This window comes from Ailuropoda melanoleuca, chromosome 15, assembly GCF_002007445.2.
Source record: "Ailuropoda melanoleuca isolate Jingjing chromosome 15, ASM200744v2, whole genome shotgun sequence".
Lineage (NCBI taxonomy): Eukaryota > Metazoa > Chordata > Mammalia > Carnivora > Ursidae > Ailuropoda > Ailuropoda melanoleuca.
Genome location: NC_048232.1, coordinates 28,893,322 through 28,913,014, shown reverse-complemented (window position 1 = coordinate 28,913,014; position 19,693 = coordinate 28,893,322). Strand labels below are relative to the sequence as shown.

General features: G+C 36.2%; 1 protein-coding gene across 1 annotated transcript; it reads right to left on the bottom strand.

The window, feature by feature from the left end:
* Nucleotides 1-881: 881 nt before the first annotated feature.
* On the bottom strand, nt 882-19,687 carry LOC109488677 (coiled-coil domain-containing protein 7-like). Its single transcript, XM_034643656.1, has 4 exons — nt 19,670-19,687; nt 9,692-9,811; nt 3,477-3,602; nt 882-970 (listed from the first exon to the last, which is right to left on the bottom strand). Exons 2-4 carry the CDS (start codon nt 9,807-9,809, stop codon nt 882-884), a joined length of 333 nt encoding a protein of 110 aa, XP_034499547.1. The 5' UTR covers nt 9,810-9,811; nt 19,670-19,687.
* Nucleotides 19,688-19,693: the final 6 nt, after the last annotated feature.

Genomic DNA, 19,693 nt, shown 5'->3' with positions numbered 1-19,693 from the left:
CAGTACCACATGTTTTGCTTACTGTTGCTTTGTAATAAGTTTCAGAAGTGTGAGCCCTCCAGCTTTGTTCTTTTTCAAGATTATTTTGACTATTCAGGATCCTCTAAGATTCCATATGAATTTTAGCATAGAATTTTTTTATTCTTTAAAAAACATTGCTAGGATTTTGATAGGTATCGCACTGAATCTGTAGATCACTTTGTGTGGTATTGATATCTTAATAATATTACATGTTTCAATCTATGAAAAGTGTAGTGCTGGCTATGATGTTGGAATATGAGCCATTCATGAATTTACTAGCAGAATTACTAACTACAATCATTTGAAAAGTAACTTGGATTTATATATTAAAATAAAAACATATATACCTTTAATGCAGTACATGTTTACACGCTCTATTTTATAGAAATATAATCACCACAATATAGGTATATATGTATAGTGATATTTATTGTTCCATTGCCTATAGTAGCAAAAAATACTTTCATAAAAATCTAAATGTCATTCAGTAGAAGAATGGTTGAATAAAATATAGCCCATTCACATTATAGAATATCATAAAACAACTTAAAGGTGTAAGATACAAAAGAAATCTGTATAACCAATTTACTTGTATTGGAGGTCAGTGGGATCCATCCAAATGATTCTATTATATACAAAACCAGCAAACTCATATACATAGGGGTGTGTGTGTGTGTGTGTGTGTGTGTGTGTGTGAAACCATGTTTGAAGAAAGGTTTAGAAAAATATACTTGACTCATAACATTGGTTGTCTGGGGAAGGGGGTCCACAGGTTTAAGGTGATTGGTAAATGAGACAATGGAAACATAGTATAAAGCTTTATTTCATTTTTCTTTGTATAGCAGTGATTTTTTACCTTCTTAGATAGGTTTTCTAGTTGTAGAGATCACAGCAGGCAGAGTATTTGTAAGTTTAACATGTTTTTTTGAGATAGAATTTTTTGGATGCCCTAAAAAATGAAAATAACATTATTAAATTACCTTAGAAATGTCTTGATTTCAACTTTTAAAAATTTATAACAAATCTTAATCCACTTCTAAAGCACAGGTTCCTTAAATTTTTAAAAATAATTTAAAATAGCTTTACTAACACAAGTATTTTCTCTCTAAAGTTTTTCCTTGCTGGGTATTTAATATTTATAAACAAAACCAGTAAGAGTGCAAATCCAGAAAAAGAAGTAATAGAAATATTATATATAAAAATGCCTGAGGAAGAGTTTTCTTTCTTTTTCAGTATTATAATAAAAAACTACTTAAACAACTAAATTGATCAATTCTCATATAAAGTTTTTATCTTTATATAAAGCAGAACATCTTTATTTAAAAAATTTGATATAACTACCATGAAAAATCTAGTGCTAATGGAGGCAGACATGTTTAGAAATACTATTGTTATGATACATATTTTGAACACTGTTAAAAACAAAACTATGTAATAAAGAACATATTTTCAATATGCTCATTTCAAGAAAGATATACTAAAATAAAAAGCAGAGTGTGGGGCATTTGGATGGTGTTTTCTCAAAGTTACTGGGAAAATTTTACTAAATTAATGCATTGAGTTTCTACAATATATGTCTTACAGAGAAATAAAACATTTTGAATTCTTCCATTTCCTTAAGGCAAGTGTTTGCTTAAGAAAGGTTTATGTCATTATTTTTAGATTAAAAGTCTTGATGGTTTGATGGAAAATAAAAACATCTATGATAGATTCATTTCCATTCCATCCGCAAAAGAAGCCCACTATTATTGTTCTCTTATCATGGAATAGAAATTTAGATAGTAGATTATTAAGACTATTTGTTAGTTCTTAATGTCTTCCTCTTTCTTGTTTCTTTAGGCAATATTGCTGCTTGTAATCAACACCCTCATCAAAGAGAAAGCTTCAGTTTAGAAGAAAAACACCAAATTGGGGCACCTGAGTGGCTCAGTCAGTTAAGTGTCTACCTTCAGCTCAGATCATGATACAAGGGTCCTGGGATCAAGCCCCATGTCAGACTCCCTGCTCAGCAGGGAGTCTGCTTCTCCCTCTCCCCCGACCCTGCTCCTGCTTTCTCTCTCTTTTACTCACTCTCATGTGTGTCCTCTCTCTCTCTCTCATAAATAAATAAATAAATAAAATATTTTTAAAAACCCAAATTATAGGTAAACTAGGAGCTAATAAAGGGAAAACAGTATTATAGGTGATATGAAGTAGGAGGTGAATCTAACATTGTCTGGCAGTTAGTAGGAAGAAGAGGATAGCTTATCTGAACATAAAGAGCATATTACAATTAATTTTTCTAATTGTACAGAAGACTTATTTGCCCAATCATGCCTTACTGCAGTTAATAGTCAAATTTATCTCTGAGTTACATATCCACAGAATGATAAAAGACAGCCAATGGATATAATGTTAAGATATAAAGATGCAGAGTTAGAAAGAAAAGCTGGCAAAAGTGTTGGTAGTGTATATAATTATTTGGAGCTTTAGAAAATATAATAGGCCAAAGAAAAATAATCTACATTTAAAAAAAACTTTCAAACTCAATATCCATAGGAAATACACTAGGGGGATGATTATATAATGTCTCTGGAGCAATGATAAGAAATGGAGTCTGTAAATTAGTTCCTAGATATTAATGGATTAGATAGCTAGGGAGATAGTAATGAAGGGAAAGGGAAAACATACTGTTTATTTTCCTTCCAATCTACCCTAATGTTGAGTTTTTGTATTGCAGTTCCTACTTGGGATTGTACAAAAAGGGAATATATAAATCTAAAACAGAGGATTACAAAATGGGTTTATCATAATGGTGCGCAAGAATGGAAGGTTGAGGGGCACCTGGGTGGCACAGTGGTTAAGCATCTGCCTTCGGCTCAGGGCATGATCCTGGCGTTATGGGATCGAGCCCCACATCAGGCTCCTCCGCTATGAGCCTGCTTCTTCCTCTCCCACTCCCCCTGTCTGTGTTCCCTCTCTCGCTGGCTGTCTCTCCCTCTGTCAAATAAATAAATAAAATCTTTAAAAAAAAAAAAGAATGGAAGGTTGAGTGGGACACCTGGGTGGCTCATTCAGTTAAGAATTTAGCTCAGGTCATGATCTCAGGGTCCTCAGATTGAGCCCCACACGGGGCTCCACACTCAGCAGGGAGTCTACTTGAGATTCTTTCCCCCTGCCCCTCCCCCTGCTCAATGTGTGCTCTCTCTCTTTTTCTCTCCCTCAAATAAATAAATCTTAAAAAAAAAAGGTTATGAAAAAAAGTGGTTTTCCAACTTACTGGTGGCAGGGAAAAAGAGCTATTCCAGGGACACTACTCATTCACTTAGAATGCGTATACGTTAGGTAAACTTAATCAGTGTTTATTTTCACTTATGGTTTTGCTAAAATGGTTATATGACTAAGGCTAGTACGATCTGGTTATCTCCATATAATTAAAGCTTTACTAGTTAAAAAAAAATCACATTGTACATTACCTGAAAGTTCTTTATTCAATGAAGGAAGCTGGATGGCTTTATAAATGGCTGACCCAGCCCTAGATGTTCCAGGATTTGCTTTTGGAGGTTCAGTCACATGGGGTGAAATGGACTCATAAGGTCTTTCTAGAAATATTTAGAAAATATGTTAGCTGTAAAATGGATTACATTTGTAACTAATTTTGATACACAGTAAGTTAGTTGCCAATAAAACTGAAGTGACTAAAATTTTTCTGAGGTGATTAATTTCATTAATAAAAAATAAACATTAAGGATAGTTTTAGAGATCAGAGCTAAGTGAAGGAAGTCACAAAGACCATCTATTATAAATTCCATTTCTATGAAATGTCCAGTGTACAGAAATTTATAGAGACAGAAAGTAGATTAGCGGATTATGGCTTGGAGTGTGAAGATTTCTTTTCATACAATGAAAATGTTTAAAATCGAACATAATGATGGAAGCACAACCCTGTGAATGTAATAAACACCACTGAATTTCACACTGTAAATGAATAAACTGTATGGCATGTGAATTATATATTGATAAAGCTATTAAAACTGACATCTGACTTTCTATCACAAACAATGGAGGCCAGAAGGCAGTGGGATGACATATTTACAGTGCTGAAAGCAAAAATTCACAGCCAAGAATTTAATACCCAGAAAAATCACTATTCAAAAATAATAATAGATAATAGATAAAACAAAAACCTTCCTAGATTTAAAAAAAAAACAACTAAGACTATTTGTTGTTATATTAGGAAAAGTGTCTTAAAAGAAATACTAAAGAAAGAAAATACTACAGGCTGGTACAAAATGACATCAGGTAGTAGCTCAAATCTGCATGAAGAAATAAAAAGCATTTTAAAAGTAATTATATGGGCAACTATAAATGACAACATTTCTTTTGTAAACTCTTTTCTTCAATTAGCTTATTAAAAAAACCCACTGCCTAGGGGCGCCTGGGTGGCACAGCGGTTGGGCGTCTGCCTTCGGCTCAGCGCGTGATCCCAGCGTTATGGGATCGAGCCCCACATCAGGCTCTTCTGCTATGAGCCTGCTTCTTCCTCTCCCACTCCCCCTGCTCGTGTTCCCTCTCTCGCTGGCTGTCTCTATCTCTGTCGAATAAATAAATAAATGAAATGAACCCAAATGTCCATCAGCCTGAATGGATAAAGAATCGGAGCCACAGCCATACAAGAGAATACTATTTAGCAATAAAAGGAATGAACTATGATACATGTCACTATATGGGCAAACCTCAAAACCATGCTTACTGAAAGAAGCTACACAGAAAACACCATGTGTTGTATGATTCCATTCATGTGACATGTCCAGAAAAGGTAAATTGATAGACACAAAAAGCAGGTTAGTGGTTGCCTGGGACTGGAAGTGGGAACTAACTTAACTAAACTATCATTAGGGATTTTGCAGGAATAGTGAAAATGTTCTAAAACCAAGTTAAGATGGTGACTGCAGACCGAGGTAAATGTACTAAAATCCTTGACTCATACCCTGACTCATATAAATTAAGATGGGGCAAATGTTCTGATATACAATTTATGCCTTATTGAAGTGTTTAAAAAAATAATTGCTAATCTGTACCTCTCTGAGGAACAAATTACCAATTAGGGTACAATGTTTATGCAGCTGTTTGTGTCTTTAGCCTCAAAGTATCCACTCAAAGCACTCTTTTCCAGGTACTTCAAGCTGCTCATTTTTCTCTAACTCTGACAGTAAGGTTATGTCATTCATTTATTTTTGTTTTTTTTTTCTAGCTTTATTGAGGTGTATTTGACATATAATGTAAGTTTGAGGTGTACGATGTGTTGGTTAGCACACTTACATATTGCAAAATAATTATCGCCACAGCATTAGCTAATTCCTCTATTACATCACATAATTACCATATCTTTTTTGTAGTGAGAAAAATTAACACTTAGTTAAGATAATTTAGTTAGTTAAATTAAAGTTCTAGCAACTTTCAAGCATATAATACAGTATTGTTAACTGTAATCATCATGATGTATATTAGATCCCCAGAAATTATTCATCTTCTACCTGGAAGTTTATATACTTTGACCAACATTTCCCCCTTTCCCCCAACCAATAGCTTTTTGGTATCCACCATTCTACTTGCTGTTTCTATGAGTTCAGCTTTTTTTTATATTCCACATATAAGTGAGATCATATTGCATATGTCTTTCTCTTTCTGACTTGTTTCACTTTAGCATAATTCCTTCAAGGCCCATCCGTGTTGTTGCAAATGGCAGGATTTCCTTCTTTTTGATAGCTGAATAGTATTCTATTATATATATAAAGTTCTATTATGTACATTATATTTTGTATACAGATAATATATAATTATATTTTTATATATAATATATTTCTAGTATTACATATATTATAATAAAAGTCATTTTGAATTCTTTACAGGGTAAATTTTAGATCTCTGTGTCTTTGGGTTTGGTGCTGGAAGATTATTGTAATCCTTTGGTGGTGTCCTGTTTCCTTGATTTTTCATATTCCTTGGAGCTTTGTGTTTCTGTCTTACATTTGAAGTAGCAGTCACTTCCTCCAGTCTTTACTAACTGCCTTCAGGAAGGAACTGCCTTTCATCAGCCCTGCTAGAAATCCTGAGGCTTTCTGGGACCTTGAATGCACATACCTGCTCCATACTTATTGCTCCCTCTTGTGGCAGAATTCTTAAGCTTGTATATTTTCTCTGGATCCGGCATCACACCAGGCCAAGTGCAGACATCCTCCCTTTTGTTTTCTCTGAGGTGGCACCACAGCTCAAGGTATGGTTTTTCTCTGGCCCACAGAACCTGGCTTGCTTTCTGCAAGTGCTCACTAGATGTCCACCAAAGCTTGCTGTCACTAGCACTCTCAGGAGCATGCACATGGAGCTGGCTGCAGAGTTGGGGAAGGTGTGGGTGAGATCAGCCTGTTGTTGGGGATGCCAGTTGCTGGATTCTACATGTGAGGCTTTCCCAGCAGCTCATGGGTAGGCTTCCTGATGGAGTCCAAGCACAGGAGAAGCCACATCCCTTTAATGCTCTCTGAGAATCATATCTGTCACTCTTCTACTCTTCTGATTTACTCTCATCCCAAAATTTAGTACTCTAGATGCTTGGTGGTGTCCTGCACAGCTAGGAAAGCCTGGTACTCACTCACCTACTCTCTCTTCCCTGCAAAGGGGGACGTCATGGGATGAGAACTTGGCCCTCACTGTACCACCTTGGGGGATGTGTGATGCAGGTGAAGTCAAATTGTACCTCTTATCCAATCCCATGTGTTCAAACTCATTTGTTTGCTCCAACGAAATACTGAAACTTCTTATCTGGAAACCTGCACTTCCACAAAGCTCTCTTGTCTATGGGTGACTACCCACTGTTCTCCAGGTGCTCCCTGACTATGACCAAGAGGGGTTGGAAGCATTCATGAGCTACTGCAGAGTCCACAGCCAAGATGGAGGTTTGTCTGCCTATTACCCAATGCACAAGTGGGCAAGGCTTTTCCAGGTCCGTTGGTGTATGATGCTGGATCCCACAACTTCTACAGAGGCACTTTTGTTCATGGATGGGTGCAAAATTTTTGTTGTTGAGAATAGGGGGAGGGGGCACAAACAAGGGACATCTTATGTTATTGAGATGTTGATATCAATTGTTATACATTTGTAATAGTTCCTTATGTCCAGTGTGCATTTCATCCTAGGATATCCCAACATCCTGGTTCATTTCTTTTTTGCATGCATATTTTTATTGAGAAAATTACAATATAATTAAAATATAATATAATTGAATGATGGAAAAGACAACCTAATTGTATGGGTCATTTACTGCTATATGCCTCTGCTTATTGTGTTTTTTCTTTGCCACCTTCCCGTAAGGGACTGGCTACTGTGGGACCTATCCTTGTATCACTACTGTATTCTGTATGTGTGTATGTGTGTTTTGCAGGAAATCACATGATAGGAGCTGCCTCTGAAAATGATTATAGATCACAAAATTGTGATCTCTGGCCCTAATGCCAAATTTTAATATGAATTTGTGGGGTTCTGGGAAAAGCACATGCATTTTGCATGGGGGTATCAAGAATATTGGGAACTGAAGGGAACGTTGTGGTGGATTGGTTTCAATAATGGCCTCAATGTATTCTTTTTCCCCCCTAATATTTATTTATTTATTTATTTATTTATTTATTTGAGAAAGAGAGAGACAGCGAGAAAGCACAAGCAGGGGGAATGGCAGAGGGAGAGGGAGAAGCAGGCTCTCCGTCGAGCACGGAACCCAATGTGGGACTCGATCCCAGGTCCTTGGGATCATGACCTGAGCTGAAGGCAGACGCTCAACTGCCTGAGCCACCCAGGCGCCCCAAGCCTCCAATGTATTGTTGACTACTGGTATTCATATCCTCCCATACAACTCTGGTCTTGGCTATATGACTTTAGTAAATGGAACAAAAGCAAACAGATGTAAGCAGAGACTTCAAATGTTTCTACAATGTTTGTACGATGGGCTTGCTCACATGTTGCTCTAAGAACCTGAGGTTACAACATGTAGACTCTTAAGCCAATCAGCTGGATGATGAGACACAAGGGGCCAAGTCACCTCTTGTGTCACTTCAGAAGTTTGTTTCCTCTTAGCTCCCAAACCATCCTTCCATAGTTGCTTTGTGGTACTGGATGCAGGACTCTAATAATCACATCCTTGCTTTGCCAGGTAACTCCAAATTAGGGTTATGCAAATAAGGCACGCTAGAGAGAGACTGCAAGTTTGGAGGAGAAACAAGGGCTTTACTTCCTTCATTTGGCTACCATTGGGCTTCCTGAGAGCTTCATGTCTCTTTTCAGTTCCTGTGAACATCATCCCAGCAAGGTTTCTTTATCCCAGGAGCAGAAGTTCTTTCCATGACATAAACAGTCTGCCGTTTTCTCAACATTTGCAAAACCAGTTTTATTTAAACCTTCACCAGCTGAGACACTAGCAATGTCCCCTCTTCAGAAGTATTTCTGAGACCCCTCCTGAAAAATCGGAGATACTAGCACCAGCCAAGCTGCGTCTTCTACTCAGAGGTCTTCATCAGCCCCAGGAGTAGCAACTTCTTCCTAACATTCCTCCATGTTATCTCAGAAATCTTTTACGCGTTGTTACCTCGTTAATAACTTTATAGTTAGTTAATGAGTTTTTACATTTTTGCTCTGTTTTCAAACAACTAGTGAGGTTTTTATCTTTTGGTGAGCCCCAACTATATATCCCCATTGCCCCAAACAACAGCTAACCAATTGCCAGACATGTGAGTGAAGCCATTGACCACAGGTGACCAAAGACGCATAAGTCAGCCAGACAAAGCCAGTCCACATTGCTAACTCCCAAATCATGAACTCTAAATCCTGAACTTCTGTTTTAAGCTAAATAGTTTTTGGGTAGTTATGCAGTAAAAGAACACTAACAAATATGGAAAAAATTTAAAGATTTAGATATGATTTAATAACTCAGATGGGCATAAATTAAACAAACAAAACACCCACCTGTGTGGCTGATGGTTATGCAGAGGAAAGTATTTTTTTTCCTCCACAATTGCTGGGGAAAATGTTAATTTTAATATTCTTTTAGGAAAGCAATCTGGAAGTATCTTTTAACATTAAAAAATCCTAGGAATTTCCCAAAGAAATATAAGCATCAATAGATAAGAATGCATGTTCATGGACACATTTTCCAGTGGTGAAAAACTAAACCTTTAATAGAAGAATGATTAAATAAAGAATTCTATACTGAGAAATATTATACAGCTAATAAAAGTATAAATTAAAGCTATTTCATTTTCAGGCTTACAAGGATTTACCTAAAATACTTCCGAATAAAAAGAGGCAAAATGAGTAAAACGCAAAGCCATACTAAACAACCACTATAGGGGCTCCTGGGTGGCTCAGTCATTAAGCGCCTGCCTTTGGCTCGGGTCATGATCCCAGAGACCTGGGATCGAGCCCCACATTGGGCTCTCTGCTGTGCTGGGAACCTGCTTCTTCCTGTCCCCCTCCCCCTCCTTGTGTTCCCTCTCTCACTGGCTGTCTCTCTCTGTGTCAAATGAATAAATAAAATCTTTTAAAAAATCACTATAAGTAACTATATACTTATTTTATACATAAATCTATCATCTATCTATCTATCATCTATCTATCATATATCATCTATTTCATCTATTTTTTTTACCTTGATTGTCAAAGGGTGATAAATTGATCACTTTCGTTGGGAATTTATTCATTATGATGTTCTTCGGAAGTAAATCTTGATGATGTGAAAATATATTTTTGTCCTTAAATAAATTCATTCCTAAAATAAAATTTTTTTAAATTAGATGAAGACTCTGAATATTCATACACTACTCTCCAAATACCATGTACTAATCTTCATTTATATGTTTGTAATGTTTTCTTACCAAATTTTATTGAGTGGCCACTTGTTCATTGTTCTAGTTTATATAAACTCTTTGATCATTTTCTCTTCCTTGTCTTTATTCTGTTCATAGTTAGCATCTTCTCTATTTTTTAAATCATTGAGTATACTTACTATACAAAAATTGCACGTATTTAATGCGTATAAATTTTGATATGTTTAGACATACACGTAAGCCTGCAATACCATCACCACAATCAAGATAATAAAAATATCTATCACCTTCAAAAGACTTCTCTTGTTTTCTTCTTAGGTATGTGGTAAGAACAGTTAGCACAAATACTCCCCCCTTAATGATTTTTAAGTACACAACACTGTATTTATAACTATAGGCATGATATTGTACAGAAGATCTCTAGAACTTACTCATCTATATAACTGTAACTTTATACCAACTGAACAACTACCTGTTTCTTTCTACCCCCAGCCTCTGGAAGCCCCTGTGAGTGGCTTCATTCTCTGCTTCTGTGTGTTTGACTCTTTTTGAATTTATTTTTAAGTTTATTTTTATTTTATTTTTTATTGAAGTATAACTAAGATAATGTTATATTAGTTTCAGGTGTACGATATGATTCAACAATTCTATACATTACTGAGTACTCATCTTAGTAAGTGTATTTTGAATCCCTTTTATCTCTTTTACATCTCATATAAATGGATTATGCATTATTTCTCCTGTGACTGGCTTATTTCACTTAGCATTAATGTCTTCCAGGTTCATCCATGTTGTGGCATATGGAAGGACTTCCTTCTTTTCCAATACTGAATAATATTCCATTGTATGTCGAGGCCACATGTTCATTTCATTTCACCCAGCTTTACTGAGATATAATTGACATATAGCACTGCATAAGTTCAAGGTGTATAATGCGGTGATTTGATACATGTATGTATTATGAAAGGATTGTAGTAACAAGTTAAAACCTACATCACTTCACATAACTATTTATTTTGTGCTAAGAATATTGAGGATCTACTTTCCTAGCAACCTTCAAGTATATAATACAGTATGGTTGGTTATAGTTATCACACTATACCTTAAATCCCAGAATTTGCTCATCTTATAACTGGAAGTTTGTACACTTTGACCAACATCTCTCCATTTCCTTCACACTTCAGCCCCTGGTAACCAACATTCTACTCTCTGCTTCTATGAATTCAGCTTTTTAGATTCTAAATATGAGTGAAAGCACACAAATATCTCACTTATTTTGTTTATAATAAGACCTCAAGCTCCAACCACTTAATCACAAATGACAGGATTTCCTTCTTTTTTATGCTGAATAATATCCCTTTGTATATTTTATACAACATTTTCTCTATACCTTTATCTGTCTGTGGGCATTTAGATTGTTTCCATGTCTTGGCTATTGTGAATAATGCTGCAACGAACACGGAAGTGCAGGTATCATTTTGAAAGAGTGATTTCATTTCTTTTGAATATGCACCCAGAAATGGGATTGCTGGATCATATGGTAGTTCTTTTTTTTTTTTTTAAAGATTTTATTTATTTAACTGACAGAGACAGCCAGTGAGGGAGGAACACAAGCAGGGGGAGTGGGAGAGGAAGGAGCAGGCTCCAGGTGGGGGAGCCTGATGTGGGGCTCAATCCCATAACTCCGGGATCACGCCCTGAGCCAAAGGCAGACGCTTAACGACTACACCACCCCAGCGCCCCATATGGTAATTCTATTTCTAATATTTGAAGGAACAACTATACTGTTTTCCATAATGGTCACACCAATTTACAATCTCACCAACAATGTACAAGGGTTGCCCTTTCCCCACATCCTCACTAACATTTGTTATCACTTGTCTTCTTGATGATAACCATTCTAACAGATGTGGGATGTTATCTCATTGTAGTTTTGATCTGCATTTCCTTGATTAGTGATGTCGAGTACCTTTCCATTGGCTATCTGTATGTCTTCTTTGAAAAATGTCTATTAACATCCTTTGTCCATTTATAATAGCATTGTTTAGTTTGGGTTTTCTCCTCCTCTTCCCTCTCCTTCCCCTCTCCCTCCTCCTCCTCCTTTTTTTGCTACTGAGTTGNCTCCTTTTTTTGCTACTGAGTTTTATGAGTTCCTTACATACTTTGGATATTAACTTATTATGAGATAGATAGTTTGCAAATATTTTCTCCCATTCCATAGGTTGCCTTTTCATTTTGTTGATGTTCTTTTTGCTAAGAAGAAACTTTTTAGTTTGATGTCCCACCTGTTTTTGCTTTTGTTGCTTGTGTTTTTGATATAATGTCCAAAATACTATTGCCAAGATCTATATTAAGGAGTTTTTTCTCTGTTTTCTTCTTGGAGTATTGAGGTTTCAGATATCACGTAAGTCTTTATTTCAAATTAATTTTTTTAAAGATTTTATTTATTTATTTGACAGACAGCCAGCGAGAGAAGGAACACAAGCAGGGGTAGTGGGAGAGGAAGAAGCAGGCTCATAGTGGAGGAGCCTGATGTGGGGCTCGATCCCATAACGCCGGGATCACGCCCTGAGCCAAAGGCAGATGCTTAACCGCTGTGCCACCAAGGTGCCCCTCAAATTAATTTTTGTTAACCATACAAGATACAGGTTCAGTTTTATTCTTACATATTGATATCCAATTTTCCAACATCATTTATTGAAGAGACTATCGTTTCACATTAAGTATTCTTGCTTCCCTTATCCATTATTTATTGTCTATACATGAGGATTTATCCAGGCTTTTGATTCTGTTCCATTGGTATATGGTCTATTTTTACATCAGTACTGTCCCATTTTGGGGGGTACTGCAATGTAGTTTGAAGACAGGAAGTGTGATGCCTCTTACTTTGTCCTCCTTTCTCAGGATTGCTTTGGCTATTCAGGATCTTTTGTGGTTCCAAACAAACTTTAAGATTGTTTTTCTCTATTTTGGGAAAAGTTTCATTGAAATATTGATAGGGATTGCATTGAATCTATAGACGGCTTTGGATGGTATCAACATTTTAAAAACATTAACTTCCAATCCATAAACTTGGGTTATCATTCATTTATGATTATTCAATTTATTTAATCAAAATGTTATAGTTTTTAGTGCTTAGATTGTTACCAATCTTGTTTAAACGTATTCCTAAGTATTCTATTGTTTTGATGTTGTTGTGACTGAGACAGTTTTCCTTATTTCTATTTCAGATATTTCATTGTTAGTGTATAGGAATGCAACTGATTTCTCTATGTTGATTTTGTATCCTTTGACTTAACTGCCTTCATTTATTAGTCCTAATAGGTTTATGGTAGAATCTTTAGGATTTTCTTTATATAAGATCATAGCATTTGCAAACTTCACTTTTTCTTTTTCAGTTTGGATGCTTTTTCTTTTTCTTGCTTAATTGCTCTAGGATTTCCAGTATTAAGTCGAATAGGAATGATGAGCATGGGCGCCTTTTTCCTGATCGTAGATGAAAACCTTTCAATCTTTCACCTGTGGGCTTGTCATATATGACCCTTATTTAGTTGAGATATGTTCCTTCTATACCAAATTTATTGAGAGTTTTTTTGTTTCTTTTTTTTAAAGATATTTTTATAANTCTTTCTCTGCTTGACTTATTTCGCTTAGCATTATCTCCTCCAGTGCCGTCCATGTTGCAGCAAATGTTGAGAAATCGTTCTTTTTGATGGCTGAGTAAATATTCCATTGTATATATGGACCACATCTTCTTAATCCAGTCATCTGTTGAAGGGCATCACTGTGTGTGTCTGTTTTTATGCCAGTACCAACTGTATTGATTACTATATCTTTATAATATAGCTTAAAATAAGGAAGTGTGATGCCTCCAGCTTTGTTCTTTTTCAGAATTGCTTTGATTATAGGGTCTTTGTGATTCTATATAAATTTTAGGTTTTTTTTTTAATTCTGTAAAAAATGCCATTGGAATCTTGATAGGAATTGCAATGAATCTATAGGTGTCTTTGGGTAGTATGGACATTTTGACAATATTAATTCTTCCAATTCATGAACATGGGATACTTTTTCCATTTATTTTTTCTTTTTCAATTTCTTTCATTAATGTTTTGTAGTATAGATATAGTATATATATAGATATAGAATGGTGTATACATATATACTAGATATATATATAGATATAGTATATAGTATAGATATAGATATAGTATATAGATATAGTATATATATACACACACACACTAGATATAGATATAGTACAGTATAGATATGTTTTAGTATAGATATATTTTGCCTCCTGGGTTAAACTTATCCCTAAATATTTAAATTTTTTTATGCTATTGTAAATGGGATTATTTTCTTTATTCCTTTTTCAGATAATTTGTCATTAGTGTATAGAAGAGCTACTGATTTTTGCATGTTAATTTTGCATCCTGCAACTTTACTGAATTCATTGATCTAAATTTTTTTTGGTGGAGTTTTTAGCAAAGAATTAGTCTTCCTGCCTGAGTGGAACAGGAGAACTGGCTTCATAGGTGGCAAGCCTGTGCCCATTTCCCTGACCAAACAGTGCCACTGGATTTGCTTTGCCAAAGACCAGTTCTGCCTGCTGTATTCTCTGTTCAAGCATTTCTGGGTTATAGAGCCTCTAGCTGTTCTGTTTAGGCTTTCTGCTTAGGTTGAGACAGGAGCTACACTCAGCAGTGGGCAAGGTTATGTGAATGAGCTCCCCTGCCAAGGCATGATGGGCAGGCCAGCCTTAGGCAGCTGCCCTGGTGTTCCCAATCAGGCTTTCTAGTTGGAAGCACCTGGGAGCTATACACAGCAGTTGGTGGGGCTACAAATAAGTTCCCTTGCCTGGACAAAATAGAGAAACTGACTCCAAGTCCAGCAAAGATTTTTGTGATCTTGACTCCAGCTAACTTGCTCCCCATATTCCCTGGCCAAATGGTATCACTGGCTTTGATCTGCAAATAATCATCTCTGTCTGCCGTACTCTACTTAATTGGTGTTGGGCCACAAACTTCCAGGTGTTCTACCAGTCTTCTTGGTCAGTTAGTGCAAGGAGATACACTCAATAGTGAACCATGCTGTGACTTAACTCCCAGTTTAAGCAGTGGTAGACAAAGCTCCAGGGCTAGCAAGACTCTTCTTTTCAAAACCCAAATCATACAGACCTGCACCTCACCAAGTTTCCTGGTGAGATTATGCTACTGTCTTGTCTCTGCAGATAAGCAAACCTGCTGGTTGGGACTACTACTTTGGTACTGCAGGTAGGAACTCGGTCTGTCAGGGTCTGAGTGATGGTTTTTGCAGGCACTTCCTTCCTTCCCTGTCACAGATTCCCAGTGGTCAAGTTCCATGGATTACTGCATAATCCCCATGGTATGAGACTGAGTGGGGCTCCCAAGAGATGACACACAATGCTAAAGGAGCCAGATGTCCATCTTGGGTTCTCTTTTCCAGCTGAAGAAACTGGGGGCTCAGGGGAAATTTCTCACTGTGGTGCTCCAACTGGCATGGGGGAGGGGCAATATGGTCAGTGTGTAGCCACTTCTCCTACCTTTCTAATGCAGTCTGTCTTGGTCTCTATGATGTGGAGAGGGGGTGCTTCAGCTTTACCCTTGTGTTCTACGATTTTTCTCAAGGGTGTCCTGTCCATGAATAGATTTTAGTTTTTCTTCTTGTTTAGGGGAGTACAGTCAGGAATGACCTATGTTACAATTTTTGTGTGCTATTCCTCCTCCCACCTTTTATGTTTTTGATGTCATAATTTACCTTTGTTTATTTTGTGTATCCATTAACAAATTGCTGTGGCTGTAGATATTTTTAATACTTTTCTCCTTTAATCTTTATGGTAGAGTTAAGTAGTTAATATGTTATCATACTGCAGTATTAGAGTATTCTGAATTTAGATATTTGTCTTTACTAGTGTGTTATGTGTTTACATATCACATGACAATTAGTGTCCTTTCATTTCAGCTTGAAGAACTTTCAGCATTTCTTGTAAGGCAGTTCCAGTGGCAATGAACTCACTTAGCTCCTCTTTCTTTTTGAGGCTTATTTCACCTTCATTTCTAGTGGACAACTTTGCCTGGTAAAGTATTCTTTTGGGTTTTTTTTTTTCAACGCTTGAATATATCATCCTACTCTTTTTTTGGCCTGCAATGTTTTCGCAGAGATTGCTTCTAAGGCCGGAGAAGATTCCCCAAGAATGAGATAAATATTTTCCTCTTGCTGCTTTTAAAATTCTCTCTTTGTATTTGATTTTAGACAGTTTTATTATAATGTATATTGGCAAATATTGTTGTGGATTGAAATTTTGCAGTGATTTCTTAGCTTTGAATTTGGATATTCAAATATCTCCCCAGATTTGGGAAATTCTCAGCCATTAATTCTTTCCATAAGCTCTGCCTTTCTCTTCTTCTGGGATTCATATATTAGATTATTGGTGTTCCATAGTTCATACAGTCTTCATTTTTTAAATTTCCTCCTCTTTGTATAATTTCAATACTGTCTTCTACTTCACAAATATTTTCTTCCACTGGATCTGTTATCAACTCTGGAATTTCTCTTTGATTCTTCTTTATGATCTCTCTCTCTCTGTTAAACTTCTCATTTTGTTTGTGTATTCTTTTCTTGCTTTTGTTGAGCTGACTTTCTGTATTTTCTTGTAGCTCGCTGAGCTTCCTTAAAACAGCTATTTTGAATTCTTTATCAGTTAAATTGCAAATCTCCATTTCTTTGGTGCTATTGGAAAATTAATGTATTTCTTGCATGGTACTATGTTTCCTTGATTTTTCATGTTCCTTGAGGTCCTCTCTGTTTTCATTACATTTAAAAAAGTAGTCACCTCCTCCAGTTTACTGACTGGCTTCCAGAGAGAAATCCCTTCTTTCAGCCCTGCTAGGAATTCTGATGTCTTTTCAGACCTTTTCTAAGGGTATGCCTGCTCCACACTCCTTGTTTTGGGTTTTTTGTTTGTTTGTTTGTTTGTTTGTTTTTGTGGCAGAATTCTTAAGCCTTTCTGTCCTGTAAAGACAGGTTGGTTGCTGAGAACCTCCCTTTTGTTTTCTTTATAGCAGTGCTGAGTGCTCAAGTTTATGGTTTCTTTCGTAAGCTTTCTGGGGGTGTTTACTGTCTGTTGAAGTTCACTCTTACTGTTGTTGGGAGCATGCACAGGGAGTCAGCCACAGTGTGGAGTTTGTGTGTGTGAGGCACATGGAATATTGGAGGTGCCTGTGGACCAGTTTTAGGGACTCCACAGGTGAAGGGTTTTCAGCAGCTGTAGGCCTCCTGATGGAGTCCTTTGACACATTTAGAAGTCACATCCTTTTTATATTTTCAATTCTGAGCCTTGGTTGCTATTCATTCTATCAGCCATTCTCTGACCTCAAGGGTCATGCAACTTATGACTCAGTTCTCTGGATGAGACAAGAGAGAAATGGGTCTTTTTGACAGTATCCTGCATAGCTAGAGAAGCTGGGTACTCACTCAAATGCCCTCACTTTTTCCCGTGGGAGAAATCTTAGGCTGAAAAGGGCTCTCTTGGCACTGAAGTATGCTGCCCTGAAGAAGGAGTGGTGTAGGTAAAATCAAACTGTTCCTTTTACCCTCTACAATGTATCCAATCTTAGATTTCGTTGTTGTTGCTGCTGCTGTTGTTCCAACAGTGTGCTAGGACTTCTTTGCTGGACTCCTGGATTTCAACAAAGCCTCTCCCATCTGTGGATAATTATCAAATTGGTTTTCTTTTTCACAGGGGGTGGATGGTAAAAACGAAAGAAAGAAAGAAGAAAGAAAGAAAGAAAGAAAGAAAGAAAGAAAGAAAGAAAGAAAGAAAGAAAGAAAAAACAAAACCCCATAAAACTCCTACAACATTGATGTCATCACTGTAATCCTCCTCTCTTGCCAAATATTTTACAGGAAATGTCACTGCTTTTGTTTCTCTGATATATCCAGTTATGTCAGTCCTTTTTAGAAAGCTTTCTCCCTTCTCACTGAGAAAGGTTCTTCTTCTGTAGCATTTCGATGCAGTAGTATTTTTAGTATTTGCAAATGTAGATGTACAAAAACTCTTCCTCCTCTTCCTAGGTAAATTAGAATAATTAGCAGCAAAGCCCTCACTATTTTATCTGATATGGAGGGTGGCATACTTAGTTTTTGTCTGAAGGACAGAGATTTTATTCTCGATATCTTCCTTAATTTTGTCCAAATCCTGTTTTAGTTTGAGCCAGAATATTCGTTTCTGTATTTGATCTGTACTCTACATTTAGAAGGATGCATTTATAAGGATATACCTTTGATAATTAGAGCTGTATACATAAACCACTGGTTCCCTCTCGCCAATTTAATTAATGATTATTAAATTTTTTTGCAAATCCTACTGATTTTAAAAGTAACGTGTTATTGCAGAACTCTTCCATTTAAACAAATAATTATAAGCCTCATATTATTTAATCATTAGCTAGAGATTAAACTGAAGCAATAGGCTGAGAGTCTTAGTAAGAGACTGTAATTGAGAAAATAAAATACTGTTGACATGATTTATTTCAGAAGACATAATTCCAAGCTAGTCATTCACATTTGTCAAATATGAGTAAAAGCTGGGGAGTCGTTTAAGATAAAACCCTTAATACATGTTAGGGTGATGGCCTCATACTGTCAAATTTATGTTTATTCTTCATCTTATTTTCATGAAAGTATCAAAACTAAATTATTTGTATGAAAATATTTTGGTATATCTTCATATTAAAAATTGAATATAATTTTGGTTGCAGGTGGTACAGAAGTCTAGCTACCCCAAATGAAATTTCTAACTAAAATGTTATAGGCTCAGTTAGGCATCCAATTTGATTTTAGCTCAGGTCATGATCTCAGGGTCCTGCGGTCAAGCCCCACATTGGGCTCCCTTCTCAGCAGGAAGTTTGCTTGTCTCTCTCTCCCTCTGGCCCTTCCCTGCTGTTTTCTCTCTTTCTCGTTTTCTCTCTCTCAAATAAATAAATAAATAAATCTTTACAAAAGTATGAATGTATACATCTGCATACAGGTACTTATAAATATTAAAACAATGATATATGGAAGAATATTTATTACAATCTTAACTATGCTGTCAAAAAAATAAAATGTTAGGGGCGCCTGGGTGGCACGGCGGTTAAGCGCCTGCCTTCGGCTCAGGGCGTGATCCCGGCGTTCTGGGATCGAGCCCCACATCAGGCTCTTCTGCTATGAGCCTGCTTCTTCCTCTCCCTCCCCCTGCTTGTGTTCCCTCTCTCGCTGGCTGTCTCTATCTCTGTCAAATAAATAAAAAAAAAATCTTTAAAAAAAATAAATAAAATAAAATGTTAGATTAAAAAGAATGTATTTAAAAAAAAACAAAAGAAGTAAAAGCATTTAACTTGCAGGTTTCTGCTAAAAATAGTGTGTGTGTGTGTGTGTGTATGGTGTACATATTTTTGTAAAATTAACTGACCTACAAGAATAATGTGGGAAGTTGGAGAGAAGACAAGGGGTAATTCCACCATAAAGGAAAATAAAGAGGGCACAATCAAGTAACTTGGAAAACACTTGTATAAAACACCATTATGTATGGCTTATGACGGCATAAGTAAGAACTGAGAAAAAATGGAATGAGATTATAACAGCACAGAATGGAAACCATTAGAATCTTGTATTTTTTATATTAGTGTTACATATTTTCCAAATGCTTAAAATATTTCATAAAAAGTAAAATGAAAAAGCATACTACAAAACATGTTCTAGATAATTAGATACTTATTTTATGTTGTTATATATTTTACCTTGATTGTCCAAGGATGAAAAAC

Excerpts from the sequence above, each read along its gene's own strand:
- LOC109488677 (XM_034643656.1), bottom strand. The coding sequence starts at position 9,809 with ATGAATTTATTTAAGGACAAAAATATATTTTCACATCATCAAGATTTA. Across the intron at positions 3,603-9,691 it reads ATCACCCTTTGACAATCAAG|AAAGACCTTATGAGTCCATT; the intron begins GTAAAAAAAATA and ends AAATATTTCTAG. Across the intron at positions 971-3,476 it reads ATTGAATAAAGAACTTTCAG|GGCATCCAAAAAATTCTATC; the intron begins GTAATGTACAAT and ends TTCATTTTTTAG.